This window comes from Ambystoma mexicanum, chromosome 4q, assembly GCF_040938575.1.
Source record: "Ambystoma mexicanum isolate Mex_15411 chromosome 4q, UKY_AmexF1_1, whole genome shotgun sequence".
Classification (NCBI taxonomy): Eukaryota; Metazoa; Chordata; class Amphibia; order Caudata; family Ambystomatidae; genus Ambystoma; species Ambystoma mexicanum.
In genome coordinates, this window is record NC_090928.1 from 998592871 (window position 1) to 998611451 (window position 18581).

Genomic DNA, 18581 nt, shown 5'->3' on the forward strand with positions numbered 1-18581 from the left:
ACGATCTGTCGCAAGGGAAGCCAGGCGGGACACAGTACCTGAAAACGGGAAGAACGCTCCAGCGGGGGCAGTTGTTCCTGGCAGCGGGTGCAAGTCGGTGTTTCGTCCAGAGGAAGAGGAGGTCTCGACGTGGAGGAAAGATGAAGGTCGTGGCACTGCCAGGGAAGAAACCAGCCGCAGAGTTTTCCGGTTACAAGGTACTACCCTTTTCTTCGCGGTAGTGGTAAACCGTGGTATTCCGGTTGCCGGGGTGCTTGGCACAGGCAAGACGGCCACGAGATGGTCCAGGAAGGCGAAAAGACGGGCAAACTGTTTATCCCCACCAGTGAAAGGAAGAAGACTCTCCGGGTTGGAGATCTCCTCTGTCGTCGGGAAAAGTGGTGAGACGGTTCAGCAGGGCTCCACCGGTGGTGTCGTTGTTGCAGGTCGGCTCGGCTTCTCCCTCCTCGGATTCTTTAGGTCCTGTGGCGACTTCTGAAGTTCCAGTCCCCAAAGCCCTGCTTTTATGCAGAAAGCCCCCATTCATTCAGCCTAGCTGTCACTCAAACATGCTAAGTGGTGAGCCGGGCGGCACACCACTTGGGCCAATCACACAAGAGTGCGACTTGAGTTGCCGAGGCAACTCAGTCCAGGGTGCCTAAGCCCCCTCCTACACCCCCTGTGGTACCCAGACAGAGTGGCACCACTTTTGGGGGCTTCTGTGGAGAAGCCCGCCAAAAAGTGGAACAAAGGGCTCGACTTGGGTTGGAGTCGCAGAAGCGAACACAAACGCTATTTTGGAACCAAGTTTCGGCAAAAAATACCAACCGGTGAATTTGTTAATTTAATAAACCGGCGGTATGTTCAAGGCTATTTTAAAAAGTGGTAGCCTCGAACAATGGAAAAATCCCATAGGAATATATTCGCGGTCGAATATAAAAAGTAGTATCCACTGCCACCAGCCAAAACTCGGTCGGGGGGACTGGAGAGTGCCCCCTCGAACAACAGACCCCGGGGCAATCGAATTGCCCCGACCAGTACGTCCACAATATGATGGTTTGTACTGGTTCTGTTCAAAATTTGAGACTAGAAAAGCCAATGGTGACTTTACATGCCCTGGGAGACAGTAGTCAGTCCCAGGGTATGGAGTCTATGTTTGGGGTCGCTACGACACCCCTGGGTTACTGCACGGAGGGTGCTGTGTAACCCACATATCAAAAACACATGAAACCCTATGGGGGAAAGGACCCCATAGCCCATAGAACACATACAAAGTCAAAGGAACACCTCAAATCATGGCTAAGAGTGGGAGGAAAAGAGTCTCACTCTTAGCAGGAGAAAAAAATAAACCCCAAAAATCCATCAACGCTGCTGGGGGACTCACTAGGTTTGGGAAATTAGCCTTTACAGAGAATTCTCCCTAACAACGGCTGGGCGAAGAAAGTGTTTTCTGCAGGGGGTATGGCGCTTCAGGCGGCCAACTCCATATGTGCCATGTCCCGTTTCACACACACTCTGTGGAACTGTTTCCTTGGTGGCTGAACATATTCCCGAAGGGGACGAACGGGATGGTTTCCTTGCCATGGTTCAGGATGGCAAGGATGCCATGTGTGAGGCCGTTCAGTCGGGTTTGGACATGGCAGATTGCGTCAGCCGGTCCATGGCGGCGAGCACCTTGATAAGCCGTGGTTGCGGAAGTCGGGGTTTGCTCCTGATGTGCAGGCCCGGCTCCTCAACATGCCCTTTGACGGGGAACATCTTTTTGGCAGCAAGCCTGACGAGAGCTTTGAGAGGTTGCAGACCTCAAAGGCTGCAGCGAAGTCGTTGGGCGCTGCAGTTCGACAACCTCTGCATTTTCGTCCTAGGGGACAGCAATGGAGGGGGAGGTTCCTTTCGTTATTACTCATCCTTTGGTAAAGCGAGTGGAGCGGTCAGTCAAAGGGGCCACCGCAGGAGTGCCAGAGGTGGAAAAAAAGGTACTCGAGGTGCCAAGGCCGCTCAGGCTGTTGCCTCTTTGCCATCAGGCAACGCCGCAGCCGCTTCAGCTCAGTCATGAGGCCATGTCCCATGGTTCGCCAGTTGGGGGGGGGGGGAGGCTGGCGCAGCATCTTGCAGAGTGGCGCGCCATTACTTCAGAAGTGTGGGTTCTGGAGATCATAACCCACGGCTACTGTCTTCTTTCCGGCAGATGCCTCAAGACAATCCACCGGGGAATCTCTTTCTGAAGAGTCCGGATCCGCTCCTTGCGCAGGAAATTCAATCCCTGCTGGAGAAAGGCGCCATAGAACTGTTGCATGTAGCGGAGAGGAACAAGGGATAGTATTATCCTTATTTTTTGATTTCCAAGAAAGACAGGGGATTGAGACCCATCATGGACTTGCGCGGTTTTAACAAACTCCTCAGGAAGGACAAGTTCAAGATGGTTGCACTCTCTCAAGTCCTCCGGGCCCTTCAATTTGAGGACTGGTTGGTGTGTCTCGACCTCAAGGACGCTTATTTTCATGTGCCGATCCCTCCAAAGCACAAGAATTACCTGAGGTTCGCGGTTGGCGACTCGCACTTTCAGTTTCGGGTCCTGCCGTTCGGATTGACCTCCGCCCCGAGGGTCTTCACCAAGCTCATGGTAGTGGTGGCAGCGCACCTCAGGAAAAGGGGGGATTCACGTCTACCTCTACCTGGACGATTGGTTGATCAGGGCACGCTCTCCCGAGCAAGTCCTGGATCATCTGTCAGTCACCTGCCACTCCCTGCAAAAGCTGGGCTTCTCCCTCAACTTAAAGAAGTCCCATTTCACACCAACTCGGAGGCCCCAGTACATCGGAGCAGTGCTCGACACGTCCCTGGGGCAGTGTTTTCCTACCCAGGTGAGGGCTCATCACATTCAGCAGATGGTGCCTAAGTTTCATCTTGCCCAGAGTCCCCAGCGTTGGAGTTCTTGAGACTGCTCGGCCTCATGGCATCCTGCATTCTTCTGGTGCCAGAGGCCAGGTTGCGGATGAGATCTTTGCAATGGGCACTCAAGCTCCAGTGGTCTCAGTCCTCCGGCAGGATGTCGGACCCGGTTCAGGTGCTGTCCTCGGTCTCCCAGGACCTTCTGTGGTGGGCCGACGAAGGCAATCTGATGAGGGGGGCTCCATTTTGGCTGTCCTGGCCGGAGGTGACGATCGTGACGGACGCATCCTTCACGGGATGGGGAGCTCATGCCAACGAGTTGACAGTCAGCCGTCGTTGGTCTCCGTCGGAGTCCAGACTCCATATCAATCTGTTGGAGCTGAGGGCTGTCAGGCTAGCCCTGAAGGCTTTTCTGCCGACTGTGCGAGGAAATAATGTCCTGATCCTGATGGACAACACAGTGGCCATGCACTACCTCAACAAGAAGGTGGGGGGCAGGGTCACTTCCTCTGTGCAGGGAGGCGATGCAGCTCTGGTTCTGGGCAATCCAGCAGGAAGTTTCGATCTCGGCAGTTCATCTGGCAGGAGACAAACGAGACGGCGGACGCTCTGAGCAGGCAGAGCGTGATCTCTCACGAGTGGGAGTTGGCTCAGGAGATTCTCCTGGAGATCTTCGCCCTTTGGGGGACCCCTCAAGTGGATCTTTTCGCCTCCACTGTCAACCGGAAGTGCGAGAGGTTCTGCTCGCGAGAATTTCCTCCAAACGGAGCCTTAGTAGACACGTTTGTTGTGGAGTGGTCATTCCCACTGCTGTACACGTTTCCTCCAGTCCCCGTCATCCCGCAAGTACTGCGGAGGTTACGGAGGTTCGGTTCTGGATGATCCTCATTGCTCCGGCGTGGGCCCGGAGGACGTGGTACCCAGACCTTCTCGACTTGTTGATCTGCCCTCCACGTCGTCTTCCCTACCAAGACAATCTGCTCTCACGGGAAGGGGGGGTCAGGTTCTCCATCCAGAGGCAGATCCCTCAACCTTCACGCTTGGTTTCTGAAAGGTTGAGGTATAAGGACCTCCCTGAAGATGTGATGGAGGTGTTGCTCTCAGCCAGACGGCCCGCAACAATGTCCCTGTACCGTTGCCATTGGCGTAAGTTCTGCGACTGGTGCAGGGTTAAGAATGTGGATCCTTTTGCATGTGACATTCCCATGGTTCTGTCTTTTTTGCTTTCTTTGGCCCACAGGGGCTTTCAAGTGGGTACCATTAAAGGTTACCTGGCGGCGCTGTCCATATTTAAGCGCTCGTCTGAAGAGTGTTCCAATTTTAAAATTCCTTTAATTTCTCAGTTTCTGAAAGGGCTCACTAATGTGTTCCCTCCGTCACCTTTCCAGGTGCCCGGTTGGGATTTGAACCTTGTTATCAAGTTTCTGATGGGTGCTCCGTTTGAGCCTTTGCATTCATGCCCTTTGAGACTTTTAACTCTTAAAACTGTATTTTTAGTTGCGGTCACTTCCGCTCGCAGAGTGAGTGAGTTACAGGCACTTTCAGTTAAGCCACCCTTCACTGTGTTTCATAAGGACAGGGTTGTCCTTTAGAGTTCGTCCTTCTTTTCTTCCGAAGGTGGTGTCGGAATTTCATTTAGGCCACAAGGTGGTTGTTCCGGCATTTTATCCTCCTCCCCATCCTTGTAAGGAAGAGGAGAGGCTCCATAGGCTTGATCCTAGGAGAGCGTTAAGCTTTTATATTTCACGCATGTCCCGGGTCAGAGTGGACGATCAGCTCTTCATTGGTTACGCTGGAAAACGTTTGGGACAAGCTGTGGCGAAACAGACTTTGTCTCGCTGGATTATTTTGGCTATCTCGGAGTGTTACCGCTGGGCGGGTAAGGACCCACTGGTAGGCTTTCGGGCCCATTCTACCAGGGGGGGTATGGCTGCCTCTACTGAAGAGGGGTGTTCCTATTCGTAACATCTGTGATGCAGCCACCTGGTCTTCGGTACATACTTTTGTACGTTACTACTCCCTTGATTCCATCTGGGGGCAGGATCTAGCCTTTGGCAAGGCGGTCCTTTACTCCGCAATTTGATTGAGCATACTAAATTTCTGTTTTCTAAATTCTTTTCCCACCTCCTTGCATTGGTACTGCTTTGGGAGTCTGTCATAGATATGGAATACGTCGAAGGACACAATCCCCTCGAAGAACAAGTTACTCTCTTACCTGGTAACGTTCTTTCGATGGGATGGTCCGACAACGTATTCCATATCGCTCCCTCTCTACCTTCCCCGCTACAGAATTTCTCATGCGATTGCAGCTACGTTTCCGCAAGGCTTTGTGCGTCAGACTGGCAGAAGACTGGTGGCACACGTTCTGGGAAAAAACTACAACTGAGGCTACGGGCGTCGTGCGTCCTACTTACAACATCCAGTGACGTCGGCCGTCGGAGGAGGTCCTCGAGGGCGGCATATCGATGTCATCGACGCAGACGCCGAAGATTTTCCGAAGCAGCACAGCTGTGGTGATTACTGTCATAGATATGGAATACTTCGTCGGACCATCCCATCGAAAGAACGTTACCAGGTAAGAGAGTAACTTGTTCTTCTGTAAGTGAAACTCTGAGACATCTTTTATTGGAATGCAATGCTATCAAGTCACAACGTCTGAGTGCCTTCAGAAAGTTTGTCTCCAATGCTGAGTGTGTTAACATTGACGTTGCTTGGTGGAAAAAGTTACATGGAAAATCTGTGGCATTAAAACTGGCTACTGTCAGATTCTTAGCCAAAGTATGCAGGTTAATGACTGAGCCATTCCAATGACTTAAGCAGAGAAATTTGTATATATTGGCATGATAGGGGCAGGGATTGTACCTGTCTTGATGGTATTATGCATAAACTCATGTACTTAATATGGAGAGTATATAATAAAAATTGCTTTAGACTGGAGGATATCTGAAAGAATCTATAGTAGAATGCTTTCCCGTAAATGAAGTATTGGCTGATATGTTTTTTTTTTTAAAAAAAACAAAAACCGATTGGAATATTGTTAATTTCTTTCTTTCCTTTTGCTATTTTATTGTATGATATGATAATACGGTTTTGTTTTTTTTCATTTTATGAATCGTTTTGTAAAGGTTTTCCTTTTTGTTGGAAACCAAAAATAAATGTGTTGCCTTTTGTAGCTCTGATGCCAAATTATTCATATCCTTTATTGTTCCCCTTTTATAAGGTATTTGCACACACTGGTTTCTTAGACTCCTTTAACCTTGATGGTTTTTCCAGCTGTTACACACAATATTTGTCCCTTGTAACAGTATATACTCCGTTGAGGTTCTCAGGCTCCCATAACCTCGTAGGCTCTCCCCATTGCTACTTGCTACGGTAGCTACCGTCTGACGTGTGAGGAGCTTGGGTACCTAGGCTCCCTCAGACGGGTCTGGTCATAGCGTCGGTTACAGGCCTTCCTGCCCTGCACAGCTTCTTTGTGGTCACGCCACCCAATGAGACGATTGTATTTCCGTTTCTACCTCTCCTCCGACCTCAGCTTTCTGGTTGGGTACAACGCCATGCCTCAGGCATTCGGGTAGTGCTTCACTTGCTGTCCTTGCTGTTGCAGGATCTGTGGGCCTGCATGGGTCCAGGCCGTCGATTTTACAAAGGCTCGCCTCTGCATTGCGGTTCTCTTCCCTAGGGCGGAGTCTCTCTCCGATTCAACGTTCTGCTTGGCTATATATAATTCCTCACATACAAAAAGGGTGTGTCCTTTGATTATTGCGCTCAGACGGAATACAGCATTGCCTGAAGCCAAAGCGTTTGAGGAAACGTCACTATTTGGTGAATCCAAAATAATATCACAGGTAGGAGGGTCCTGTTGATTCTCTTTGAAGGTGGTGTTGGCGCGATCCAGCATTACCTGAAGGCAAAGAGATGGAAGTGTTGCTGTTGAGTGGTTTCAAAACGGGAGTCATAAGTCTTTTCAATTTCCATATATGCAGATAATATACTTTAAACCAGTAGTTCCTTGTTAGAATAGGAGGCCTTGCCCCCATGAGGGGAGTGACTCCCAGTGAGGTCCCACTTGCCCAGAACCCAAGGGAGAGTCTTGGTTAATGGGCTCACATCCCTTGTCTCAAAGGGGATGGCTCCCCTCTGGGGAGAAGGGAGAAGAGTCCAGATTAGTCACAGGCCCCACTCATCTGCCACTCCACGATTACATCCTGTCACATCACCACCCTACTCTAAGTTTTCTCTAAACCATTTGCAGCGAATTACATCTCCTAGCCCACCCCCTTTCTCAACAACCTGGACTCATGCCCTTCTCTTCTGACTATCTCCATGACGATAAGTGATGTCCTCCTCTGGAGACTGGACCCTATATTCACACTCCATTTTCAGGGAGATGCTTCCTTTCCACCAGGGGTTTTCTTCACCCAACGACCCAATATCCCTAATCACCATCCTTCCATAGTGTTTCCTTTAGTCGCAACTACAATATACCAGCACATAAACCATCCCCTCTGCATCTACCCCTCACATCAATACCCAAACTTCTCACAAACCCTTTTGCTTGCTTAGAAAGATTACAAAATATATGAAAAACTGTCTCGCATTCCCCTTAAGCCCCCTTTGTCTCACACCTCCATCCCCTTCATTATCAACAGAAACATTGGAGCCGGAACTCCTTGGTACATAGGCCGTACCTGACCAAAAATGTTCCTACACTGAGTTCTCCAAATATTTGTTTTTTTCCACAAGACCTAGATACTTCCATCTCACTATTCTCTCCAACCAAATCACTTCTTTAACTAGTCATATATATGTTTATCTTCGTCCACTGGCATGATAGTTTAAACGTAAACCTCTGCTCTAAAGGCGAGTTTCGGGCAGATCATGCCTCTTCTTCAGGACATACACATCCTACTGAGAACCAGGAAACCACTTAACGCAATGATCCCTCTGCATCTAACCCACTTGCCTCTACCATTATGCTCAAGCATACACCTGACACCCATAATTTCTCTGTTAGACAAGCTCTAGCAAGACAATAGCCCACACGTCTGCAGCCTGTAATGCTACATGCAACGCAAACACACTCCGCCGCTCACCCCACAACTTCCTTTACTCCTGACAACCAGGACCCTCCTATCTGCATCCTCCTCAATGTGCGATACTTGTCGAAACACACTTGAGATTCATGATTTAATTTCAGACCATGAACCATTTCTTCTCTTCCTTACCGAAACATGGCTTAACGAAGAACATTATTCCAATGCTGTAAATGAAGCCATCCCCAGACTACAAAACAATTGTCAAGAACAGAAGTGAAAGAGTTGGAGGAATCACGTGAACTTTCAGGGACTCTACATATCTCCTTTCTTCTGTAAATCTATGTACAATAAATTGAAAATCTCATCCTCCTATTACATCACCATCCTTCTCATGAATAGACCTCTGGGATGCAATGGTAAATTTGGAGTTGAACTTGCTGACATCTCCAGCTCTCTCTGGACACCACAATCTGTTTTCTAGGTGATTTCAACATCAGGCTAGAGTTACCCTTAAATAGGCTCTCCAAAAACCCTAATCTCAAGCCTCAAAGATAAAGACCTCCGTAATATTCTCAGCCATAATGCAGTGCATACAACCGGGTGAATTTGCATGCCTTTGGAGAGTTCATGGACCGATCACTCAGCACTATATTTCACTGTCATTTCACCAATGGGACATGAGCAATCCATTCCAGGTGCAAATGCACATTATAGATATTTAAAAGGAATTAATCTTGAAAACAAATGTGTTCCTTTGCTGATGTATAACATACCCTTCATTTCTGCTAGCTCAAACCCATTAACGGCAGCAAATGCATTTAACAGGTTGTCCGAAGCACTGGACACCATAGCGCCCTTGAAACAGGCCATGATCCCAAGATCATCAAACGATCCCAGATGGTTCTTTGTCCACCTACAAACTTAACGTAGACCAGCAACTCACTGATCCACACCTGGAGAAAGAATAGCGATAAATTAGCTTACTTTAGACATAGACGCAGCTATCACTCTGCGATAAGGAAAGTAGCATCAAAATATTACTCACATACGGTACTTAATGCCACAAAACCTCAAAGTGAGGTCTTCAAAAGTTTCTCAGAATGGAAACGTCCTACTGCCCAATCAACTATGGTAACCCCCTCCCAAGATATCTGTAATTCACTCTCAGACCACTTCTGCAACAAACTCCTCATGCTAGACTCCAAAATCCAAACAAAAATCACCACTGCAGGCCACACCATCTCCCACAACATTCCCCTCTTCACCCCATCCGCGCCTCAATAACTTGTTCCTCTCCATCTCACCCCTCTCAACATCAGAAATTGAGTCCCTCATCACTAAGAGCTCCATGTCCGGTTCACCATCAGATCCCTGCCCACCTGCCATGCTCAAAGCACTTTTCACTGGTACTGAACTGGCAGAAGTCGGCAGGACTCTTATGAAGCACTTCACGACAGGATTAGTTCCCCCAGATTTCAAATTAGCCTACGTTAAACCTTTACTTTAAAAAACAGGGCTGAATCAGGACGATCCCAATAACGTCTGAGCTATGTCCAACTGCAGCTACCTAATTAAACTGGCATATAAAGCTGCTTACTACCAGCTTCTTAAATTAATTGAAGACCAAGACTTCCTGGACCCTGTACAGACCTGGCCACAGTACAGAATCCTTTCTTCTCTCTATCGGGGATGAGAGGAAACTTGGCAGAGATCTCGATCCTCATACTCGTGGACTTACCTGCAGCATTTGACCTGGTTCACCAGAACATCCTCTGCCAGCCCCTCTTTGACTGTGATATTAGAGCTAGAGCACTCAAATGACGAAGGTCCTTTCTCACTGAACAATCACAATGCATCTACATTGCACCTTTCCACTTTGAGTTCAAAAATGCCCTTTTGGGTGTACCACAAGGTGCCTCACTCCCACCATTACTCTTCAATCTCTACCTCAACAGATTCCCCTCCTTCCTAAGATCTCTTAATCTCTCCTGCTACAACTACGCCAATGTTAAAATAACTCATCCTTAAAAAACAGAGCACTTTTGCCCCAAGTTCGACTTCTCAGAATGCATAAAAAAAATTGATATCTGAATGGCACACAACCATCTTTCACTGAATCCAGAAAACAACGCAATCTTTATAGCTGTCAAACCATTACTTAAACCCCTTCCCCTAAAATGAACAGAACAAAACGTTCCAGCACTAACCGATTCCAAGACGGCCAAAAATCTGAGTGACCCTGGATGCCAACCTCTCACTTGAACCTTAAATCACCACTGTCGTCCGACAAGCTTTCACTCGCCTGAAAACTCTATGAAAGATTCTCCCATTTCTAGCTTTTCTCCCAAAATGCACCGCTATTAGATCAGTAGTGATTGTTAGATTAGACTATGCTAAAAGCATTTACCTAGGCGTCCGAGCATACCTTATTGCCAGACTCCTGTGAGTCTAGAATGCAGCTGCGCGTACCTTGCTGTGCCTGGTATACAGAGATCACATCTCACCGGCACTTCAGTCTCTCCATTGGCTACCTGTAGACAGGAGAATTTTCTGTGCATGAGGTTTCCAAGCAAAACTCAACGGATACATTCTCAATCCAAACTTCAGATCAGCATTACTCACGACTTTGAGGATGCCCTCCTATTCTAAGAAGAAATTGGGAGGATCCTCCTTTTCTACTCTCGCACCTCAAATCTGGAACACTCTCCCCAAAGAGATTAGAACCATAAACCACTACCCCCATTTTAAAAGGGTCATCAAATCATGGCTTTTCCCATACTAATAGATCTTGAATAATTTCCAGCCACTCCATCAGCAATACAGAGGGTCGAAGGACCCACAGAAGTCACAATAAGTGCAAATAAACCTTCACTTTGACTCTAAAACGCATACACTGTAGCCTTTCCCCTCCATTATCCTTGTATACACATGTCTGTATTTCGCAAGTACTTTGAATATTGCACTATATTTGTAACTTCATGTTGACTCTCTTGGGTTCTACAATTTGTTGATTCCCATTTAGGTTCTGCTGGTGTCTGCCTACCATATTTCTTCTGTACTCCCAACTTAGTTACTCGATTGTATGACCCTCCATCTTATCGTAACCTTATGTATAGGCAGCTTACTCTCCCCTCTCTAATATTTTGTTTCTTCACCTTAACATTCAAATTGTGTACTTTTTGCTAAATGCAGAGGACTACAAAATGGATGCCTATATGACAACTAACATCTTCTAGCACTATTTAAACAAAGGATAATTTCAATAAAACTAAGTTCCAGTTCCACTAAATGGCATTCTACCTAAGAATAGATATTTTTTTTGCGCTCTGGGTGGGAATGCCTTTTTAGGTCTCCCTTTCCCATTGTATCAGCCGCATACCCTTAAAACATAGACAACTCTTGGGCACTTAGACACTTCTGTCAATTGTACTTACCTGCAGGGACTCTTAATGGGGGAGAGTTTTGACATTACTTTTTGGTATAAATAGACACAAAACTATCTGGAATTCTTGAACACATCTCAAGGCCATCATGCTTCCATCATAACTAGTCTTAATAAATCCCTTCAACATTCGTAAGATATCATGAATACATCTAAAGAGGAGGTTTTCCTTAAGGTTATCCCCCATCCCTGTATTGACCTCGTCTTTCATTACATTCAGCCACATATCCCCTATATGTATTCCTGCGCATTCTACCACTTGTTATCTACCCTCATGTTTGTTTACCCAGGTGTGTTCTGCTTTCTTCACCCATTACTCCCCCAACTTAATGTCTCCCTCTTTCACTTTTTTCTCTCCTTCCCACACAATATGGTCTGATTTAGTACCCTGGGCGAGGTCGCAATTCGTTTCTCCATGGGCAAGGAATCTGCGCATTAAGACCACTATGGCGGTGACTCCCGCGGTACCATTTTAAAAAAGAAATCTCGTACAGGTAGATGGGGTTTGGGGGTGAGGTATAGACTAAGGTGCGGAAGAGCGCAGGGGGTCCCCCCAGCCCGGTAAAACAATCGGTACAAAATAAATTTGAATTTGTTTGCTCACGACCAAAAATGTCTGTTCCACCGTAGAACTGGATACATAACACATGCCTGTCTGCACCCTACACATCATGTAAATGTTTGAGGGAGACTGAAGTCATTTAAAAAAAATAATAATTGCATGCAAATAAACTTAAATGACTCTTTTAGGTGTGGCTGAAGTCAGCCATATCTGTTGTATTCGAAAATGAGAAATGGGAAAAGTAAGAAAAGCTATCTGATATAGCAAAAAGCAAGTATGTGATGTCAGGAGATTTTGTACTAATTCTCACTGGTAGTTCAGTGCTTCTCCTATTTAAAAAGGCCCTTGTGACAAGGTGGAAAAACCGAAAAAGAAAAACAATCATTCCCTTCTCCATTGGCTGGCTAAGTCTGCCGATCTTCTATAAATGATCCTTCCCGCTTAGTCCTCAACCGGTGGAAGTCTGTATGCGTTGGCTTATGGGCAGGAGTGAGAGGGCTGCATGGTCAAGCCTTTATCTGCGGTTCACCATCCTCACTTTCACTATGGTTCATTATGGGACATCTAATCATGGAAGATATGTCTAGAGAGTGAATGTTGGGCCAAGCAGGGATGTTTGTTTTATTGATTTACTAGCCATAACCCCCCAGGTGTTGACCCAGACTTTTGCTGAGATGCATGTGGAGGTCTGCTATAGCCTTGTGTATGTTATATTGTGTTCTAACTTCCTATTTTTGAAAAATTACAGAAATCGTCAATCTCCCGGAATCGCCTATACTGATAGCACAGGGCCGGACCCCGCCCTGTACATGGTGGATGGGTGGGGTTGTTCAGATTTCAGTATCGCCAGTACACCCCAGACTGGTATGCAGATTTCGGGCCAAAAATTCAACCCACCAACTGTTATGGGGCTGGAGCCAACTCTGAACATAACTATATATAGATTTATTGGGTATTTATAATGCACCTATACACAATGTTTATTGGTGTCTATATAAAGCAGAGGGTTTAATAGTATTTTAGTCCAAAACTGGAATGTCCAGCTAATTCCTCCCATGAAACCTTCACCAATTATCTGTTTTATTTGTCATGCTCAATATAGCAACACTATATCTGCCACAGGACACTGTAGTGCTCTACTGCAAGACCTGGAAGTAGAATGTTTACTTGTCATCACAAAATTTCCCCTACTGCACTGTATCGGTCTAATGTCTTTGTGTGCACTCTGTTCGCTTCGGGAACATCACTAATATAGCAATACCAGTGAAGGATTTGAGATTTAAGCTCTGCATGGATTTTTGGGTGGCAGATGTCTGTCTACGAGCCCCACATAATTTGCTTTTTCTGTTGGGGAGGGGGGGAGATAACGACCCACAGTAGTAAGGGCCATGTCAATCCATGCATCTTTAAGCCTTTTGGGAGCATTACACAGACCTCTTCTCATTTTACCACAGGGTGGCTTAAGAGCACCTTGAAGACCTGTGCGCGGAAAAGAGGAAAACCGATCTGGAAGGACAAGACGTAGCAGCACCATAAGTGGTCTCACTCCCTGAGCAGCTTCTCCAGACACCATTTCTCTTCATTGAAGACAAGGAGCGCTATTCCAGGAACAACTCAGAGGAAGCTGCTCCGCGTGTACCTTTATCCACCCAATCCTCCACCCTGGAGGAATGGTAAGAATTTCGCTCCAGATACTTGACATTTTCACCAAGGCGCCAACAGCTTTGGCTTCTGCACAACACCCACGTCAGCTGAGCCCATCGCGCTCAGAGGGGCTGACAGGACCCTCCCCCACAAGACCACAACTACTCGGCTCTGACAGTCACAGATCCGACCTGATGCTATGTTGATCCACCCATGGCCATCAATCTCCTGTTGATGGCTTAAATCTACGCCATTGGCACAACTCGGCCGTATACCCCACTTTATGTATGCACATTTATGTTGAGGATGTCTTTAGCTAGAACCATGCTGCTCCAGAGAGTCAAAGGATTTACCAGAGGAATTCTAGGGCAAAGGCATGGACCTGACTTCTAATTTACAGGATGACAGCAGGGTCAGCATGTCCCTGGAGTTGGACATCCTTCCGGAACCAACTGCAGGGAAGCCACATGCTATCCTTCAGAAGATGATGGCAAAGGTAGTGGAATCACTGGGATTATTGGAACCCACCAGGCCTAAGGTCCAATTTGAATCAACCAACATCCTGATTAAGGGTCCTCAAAGAGAGCAAGCTTCCCTTGAATCCAGCAGTTGAGGCTGACAACCTCCTTTCCCTCTTTGCCCCCTGACAGGGAGAACAAGAGACTGGATGTTTAGGGTGCAAGGTGTGCCACTTGGAACTGAGTGCATTAAACACATCTTTCACCTTGGACATTTTTTATTTGGCATCTCTAGAGTGGTCTCTGAAGTAGCAGAGAACCTCCCGGTTGGTGAGATGAGGGAAGGCTTCAATGCTTTAGTACAGGATGGCAAAAAGGTGGCATGCCAAATCTTAGCCAGGATTTGATACAGCAGATTGTGTGACACGTACCATGATCAATGGAGCAGTTCTCAGGAGGTACTCTAATTAAGAACCTCTAGGTTTGCACCAGACAAAACTCCTGGTCATGCCTGATGACACACATATCCTCTTTGGGACAAAAGCTGATAGTCCCTTTCACTATCTTGGGCTTAGCTGTTCGACAGCCCTCCAGTCCCACCAATAGAGGGAGGGGTGTCCGATCCTACATCTCTTATACCCAATCTGATTTGGGACAGGCACCTACAGGCTAGCAGTAGCTGTTCATTTCCCGTCCCCCTCTTGCCATGGAAGTGGCCGCGGTGCTAAATGAGGGCGCATTGCTGCCTTAATAGTGCCCACTTCTGCCTTCAGTTCAAAGCTTCTGTAAAGAGGACTTAAAGCATCACACTGAAGTGGGAGGGAAGGAGAATGTCCCTGTTCAGCAAGGTGTGGCATCAAACCACATCCAATACTTGGGCCTTACAGTTTGTGATGCAGGGTTGCAGTCTCCCTTTTTCACAATGCCTTCCAGACCATCCTCCTACCAGCACCTATTTGCCTCTGAACCCATCTCCTGTTAGCAGAGGTTTGCCAGCTTCTGACTAATGGTGCCATAGAACTCTGAACAAGGCAGAGTCGGCTATTCCCTTTACTTTCTGGTTTCGAAGGAGGGCAGGGGCATGTGTCTCATCGTGGATCTTAGGCTCTTGGACTTGTGGCTGCGCAAGGGCAAGTTCAAGATGATCATTCTGGCCCAGATCCTTCAAGTGCTTGATCTGCAGTGATGGTTTCTGTCCCTGGATCTTGAGTATGCTTACTTCCATGTTCCGATCCATCTCAAGCACAGGACGTATCTGAGGTTTGTGGTGGGATCAACCCACAACCAATTCAAAGTCCTGCTGTTCAGTCTTTCTTCGGCACTCTGTGTCTTCATCAAACTTCTGACAGTGGTTGCAGCTCACCTCAGGCAAGAAAGCTTAAATGTCTTTGCTCTGGCTATCTTGGCATGAATTGAAAGTGATCATGGATATGTCCTTAAAGGCTCAGCTCTCACCTGTTCAACCTTATGGTGAGCTGACTTTTGTCTCCAACAGAGGCCTGAGAACACATAAATGTACTGGAGCTGTAGGCCATCTGGCTGGCCCTAGTTGTCTTACTCCCCTCTGTGTGATGCAAGTGTATACTGGTGCTGATGGACAACACTGTAGCCATGCACTTCCTCAACAAACTGCGTGGTGTGGGGTTGTTGCCTTGGTGCAGAGAAACAATGTGACTGGTTCTGGGCTCTGAAGAATGACGTGTGACGGCGATGAAGAAAGTCTTGGCAGATGCTTTGAGCAGACAGACTTTGGCCTTCAAATGTATTGGGCAATTTGGGAAGTTCTGGAGGAGATCTTTTCTTTCGGTGGACTCCTCAAGTGACCCTCTTAGCTTCCAGTGCGAACAAGAAGTGAGAGTTGTTCTGCCCTAGCCAGTTTGATCCATTCTATGCTTTCCTGCCAATCCCAGCAGTTCTACCAGTTCTGGAGAATCCTGCTGTTTGGGTTCACATTAATTTTGATCACCCTGGACTGGGTCTGGAGGATGTGGTACCCTGACCTCGCAGACAAAGCCATTTGCCCTCTCTGGATCCTACTGAACCTACTCTCCCAGTCAAAGAGGCGGGGGTCCTCCATCTGAACCTCATCATTCTGAATCTTCTCGATTGGCTGCTGAGATACAAGGAGTTGGAATTGTAGGACAATGTTCGGGATGTACTCCTTTCATTCGGGAAGACGCACTAAATCAATTTATGCCGCAGATGGTGTACATTCTGAACTTGGTTTCAGGAGAGGGATTTGGACCCCTTCACTTGTCCTGACTCATTAGTTCTAGATGTTCTGCTTTCTATAGCATGGGGTCTTTGCATGTATTCACATGTTCATGAATATTCCCTGTTGTCAGGCTGGGAATCCTCGGTAAAAAGAAAGCAGTTTTGCTTTAGAATGAAAACTGCATGTCTCCTCTATAACTAATCATTGTCGTTTTGGCCATACTGTGCCCCCACCAAATGACACACGTCCTAAACTCCACTCCTGGTTGCCATCTTCCGATTTTTACTGCAGGTTTCAAGTCTGTATGCTTCGTAACTTGAAATTTGTGGATTTCTTTTGCTGTTTTTTGGATAGTTTCGATAGTTTTCTTCCTTCTCTTATTATTCTACCGTCACACAGTGACTATCTGCAGCGGTCACCCATTGTCAGCAAAGATCATCTTGCCTTCATTTAATAGTCTCTCTGTGACTTCGGGCTTCGGGCCCAGACCTGGGCCTACATCTCACCCCAACCATGTCCGATGTGGCTAAGAAGAGTCTCTCCGGGGTCTGTGAATCCTGTGGCCTGAAGAACCTTTTAGTCGAGGAACGGCACCTCAAGTGCCTTTGTCTTCACCTGGACCACGACACAAACGGATGCGAGATATGCCGTTTCTTAGATTCGCCTAGATGGATATGCAGATTGGCATTGGTCTTTAAAAGGACCCCTCAGCGTTTTGTGTATTATTCTGGTGCTTATGCTGGCATGGCTGTGACTAAACACACCCTGTCTTCTTGGAATACAATGTTGTGACTGGGGCTCATTCAACAAGACAACCTGATGCCAGCTCTTCCCTTGCAGAGTGTGCAGGGTTTCCTGTATTGGGCATTTTCCAAGTGTCTCGCTTCACTCATTTGCGAAAATGTATAGTGTCTGCATAACATGATATGGCCCTCTATGATACCATGTGCCAGAGATTTTTGCTGCTGAAATTGAAAAGGCCCCATCTCCCATTCTCACTTGGTGAGGACATAGTTGTAACCCTTCAACATGTTTTAAATGTTTGTAGTTGTGTATCAAGCAAAGTGGTTCATGAGAAATTGGGGGGCAATCCTCTATACAATGGTGAAAGGCATTCTACAGCTTGGGGCGCACATTGTGATGCAAATGAGCACTCACTGGCCCAGTCCGATTACAATGTAATGTGCACCTGGCTTTCAATGGCAATGCCTTGTAAATTCTCTTGCTTAGGTTTTCTTTGGGGGGAGTCTTGCACTACTGTACCCAAACCTCTGACAGAATGTCCTCTTTTCATGTGTGTTGTCGATGTATTCATATATTGGTTTTGCTGAAAGCAAGCCGTCCCCACACATCAAACCATGTATTTTAAAGCAATACAAATCCTCATAAAGCAAGAACTGTCCTCATACCACAATGTTAATTCTGTGGGAACATCTGCTTTTGTTAGAACCATCGTTGGAGGGTACTAAACGCTACTATCATTAATTGGGATTTTCTTAATGCAACTAAAGTGGCAATTTTCTGATTTATATTGCAGCTTAATGATGCTCAGAAAGTTCCGACGACATCTACGGTGGGATCGGTGGACTCTTCCTGCTCTCCGTTGTCCGCACATAACAAAGTTGAAAAAACTACTCCACAAAGCCCCAGAGACAAAAAAATAGTACAAGCAAGGCGAAGGTCGAGGAGTACTAGAAGGTCACCTCAGCAGCCCACAGAGGGGGAAAATTGCAAAGTACAGTAGCTTGCAGTTTGCAAAGTACAGTTTTCCAACAACAAGCCACTGAGCGTATAAAACATTTATCTTTATTTTTTTTACTTTAGGGTGAAAGCAGCTCATGTTTTTTAACAAAGGTAATTGTTTTAGTGACCCACTATGGATTTGCACTTTTCCTACCGTTTTAGAACTGAAAATATTGATTCATGAGCTCTAAATTTTAACTTAATGATGTTTTCTGGTAATAACTTATGTATATCTTTGTTCTTAATTGTACATTGTGTGCAACACTGTAAACTATTGTATTTATCCATATGTTTTTATTTTGTACAGATTTGCTATATTAAACTATCTTACGAACGTGTTTCCGGCTCAAGTATATCAGGTGGTTTCTATTCACAGTAACAATGCTACTGGACATTTGTGTGTCGTACTTGCACTTTACGATATATCAAACCTAGAAGGTGCCTGAATTGATGTTAGTCAGTTTGCCTAAAAGTGTTCGAGGTGGCGGCTGAAAAACAGTTCTAGTAACCAGGTCTCATACTACCAGGTGGCGAAAGCCATCGCTGTTCTTTGTTTTGTTAACTTGTATATGTCTGTAGCTCCTTGTGCCAAATGTTTCTTCGTTGA

General features: G+C 46.5%; 1 protein-coding gene across 3 annotated transcripts in view; it reads left to right on the forward strand.

The window, feature by feature from the left end:
• The window catches only part of CENPF (centromere protein F), a 1250680-nt gene extending 1232368 nt beyond the window's left edge, over positions 1-18312 (forward strand). For all 3 annotated transcript variants that reach the window (XM_069608564.1, XM_069608566.1, XM_069608565.1), the window contains one exon: positions 17769-18312. In XM_069608564.1, coding sequence (XP_069464665.1) covers positions 17769-17975 — 207 coding nt within the window. In that variant the 3' untranslated portion in view covers positions 17976-18312. The remainder of the gene's footprint in view (positions 1-17768) is intronic.
• Positions 18313-18581: the final 269 nt, after the last annotated feature.